General features: G+C 47.0%; 1 protein-coding gene across 1 annotated transcript in view; it reads left to right on the top strand.

The window, feature by feature from the left end:
- The window catches only part of tdgf1 (teratocarcinoma-derived growth factor 1), a 6,251-nt gene that overhangs the window by 2,397 nt on the left and 2,947 nt on the right, over positions 1–907 (top strand). Inside the window, exons 3-4 of the mRNA XM_008424590.1 lie at positions 334–448; positions 553–662. Coding sequence (XP_008422812.1) covers positions 334–448; positions 553–662 — 225 coding nt within the window. The remainder of the gene's footprint in view (positions 1–333; positions 449–552; positions 663–907) is intronic.

The following is a 907-nucleotide window of genomic DNA, read 5'->3' as shown; positions in this document are numbered from 1 at the left end:
AGCTCAGCCTGTTACCTAGCAACGCCAGCCAAGCCCAGCTCAGCCTGTTACCTAGCAACGCCAGCCAAGCCCAGCTCAGCCTGTTACCTAGCAACCCAGCTGCAGTTCCGTTGGCAGGTTATTTAACAAGACGTTTTTCTCATGTAATGAGTTAATTTATCTGCCGATTGAAATGGAAAGTTACTGAGATAGTTTCACTACAAACTGGACCAAAATTACTTGGTGAGATTTTGTGTTTTTGCAGTGAAGATGAAATGTTTCCCTCCGTCGTTGCTGAGGCTGATGGAAACGGAGGATCAGGTTGATGTTTTTAATGTTCTTAATGTTTCTAAGGTGCTGATCAGAGCCGCAGCTGCTGTAAAAACGGAGGAACCTGCATCCTGGGCAGTTTCTGCGCCTGCCCTCCGTTCTTCACCGGGAGGAGTTGCGAGTACGACACCAGAATCAGGTAACCCAGCTGATGGTCTCCTGGGTTTCCAGCAACATTAACATCATAATGGTTTTGTTCTGTCTGTCGCCGTGGCCTGGTTTTCACTGTTTGTGTGTTTGCAGACGATGTGACGTTGTTCCTCACGGCGAGTGGGTCCAGAAAGGCTGCTCCTACTGCCGCTGTTTCTACGGCGTCTTGCATTGCTTCCCTCACGTTTTCCATGAAGACTGTGGTAAGAAAGTCGCCACACGTAGCAACACGTATYMTCTGTTTTTATTAGATATAAAAGCGTTAAAGCTGAGAGTCTGTCGGCTTTGCATTCTGAGACGAGATCCTCCAAAGTTTTATTCTAGTTTTTAATTCTTTTGGTTTCTTGGTGTGTTCAGGTAATCCCTGAAAGGTTTTGTCATCTCAAAGGGGGGGAAGAGAATCAACACCCACAGTCGCTGTAAAACCCGCCTTTCACACGTTTCACCC

The sequence above is a fragment of the Poecilia reticulata genome, linkage group LG12 (genome assembly GCF_000633615.1).
Source record: "Poecilia reticulata strain Guanapo linkage group LG12, Guppy_female_1.0+MT, whole genome shotgun sequence".
NCBI classification, from domain to species: Eukaryota; Metazoa; Chordata; class Actinopteri; order Cyprinodontiformes; family Poeciliidae; genus Poecilia; species Poecilia reticulata.
This window is presented reverse-complemented; position numbering and strand designations above follow the sequence as displayed.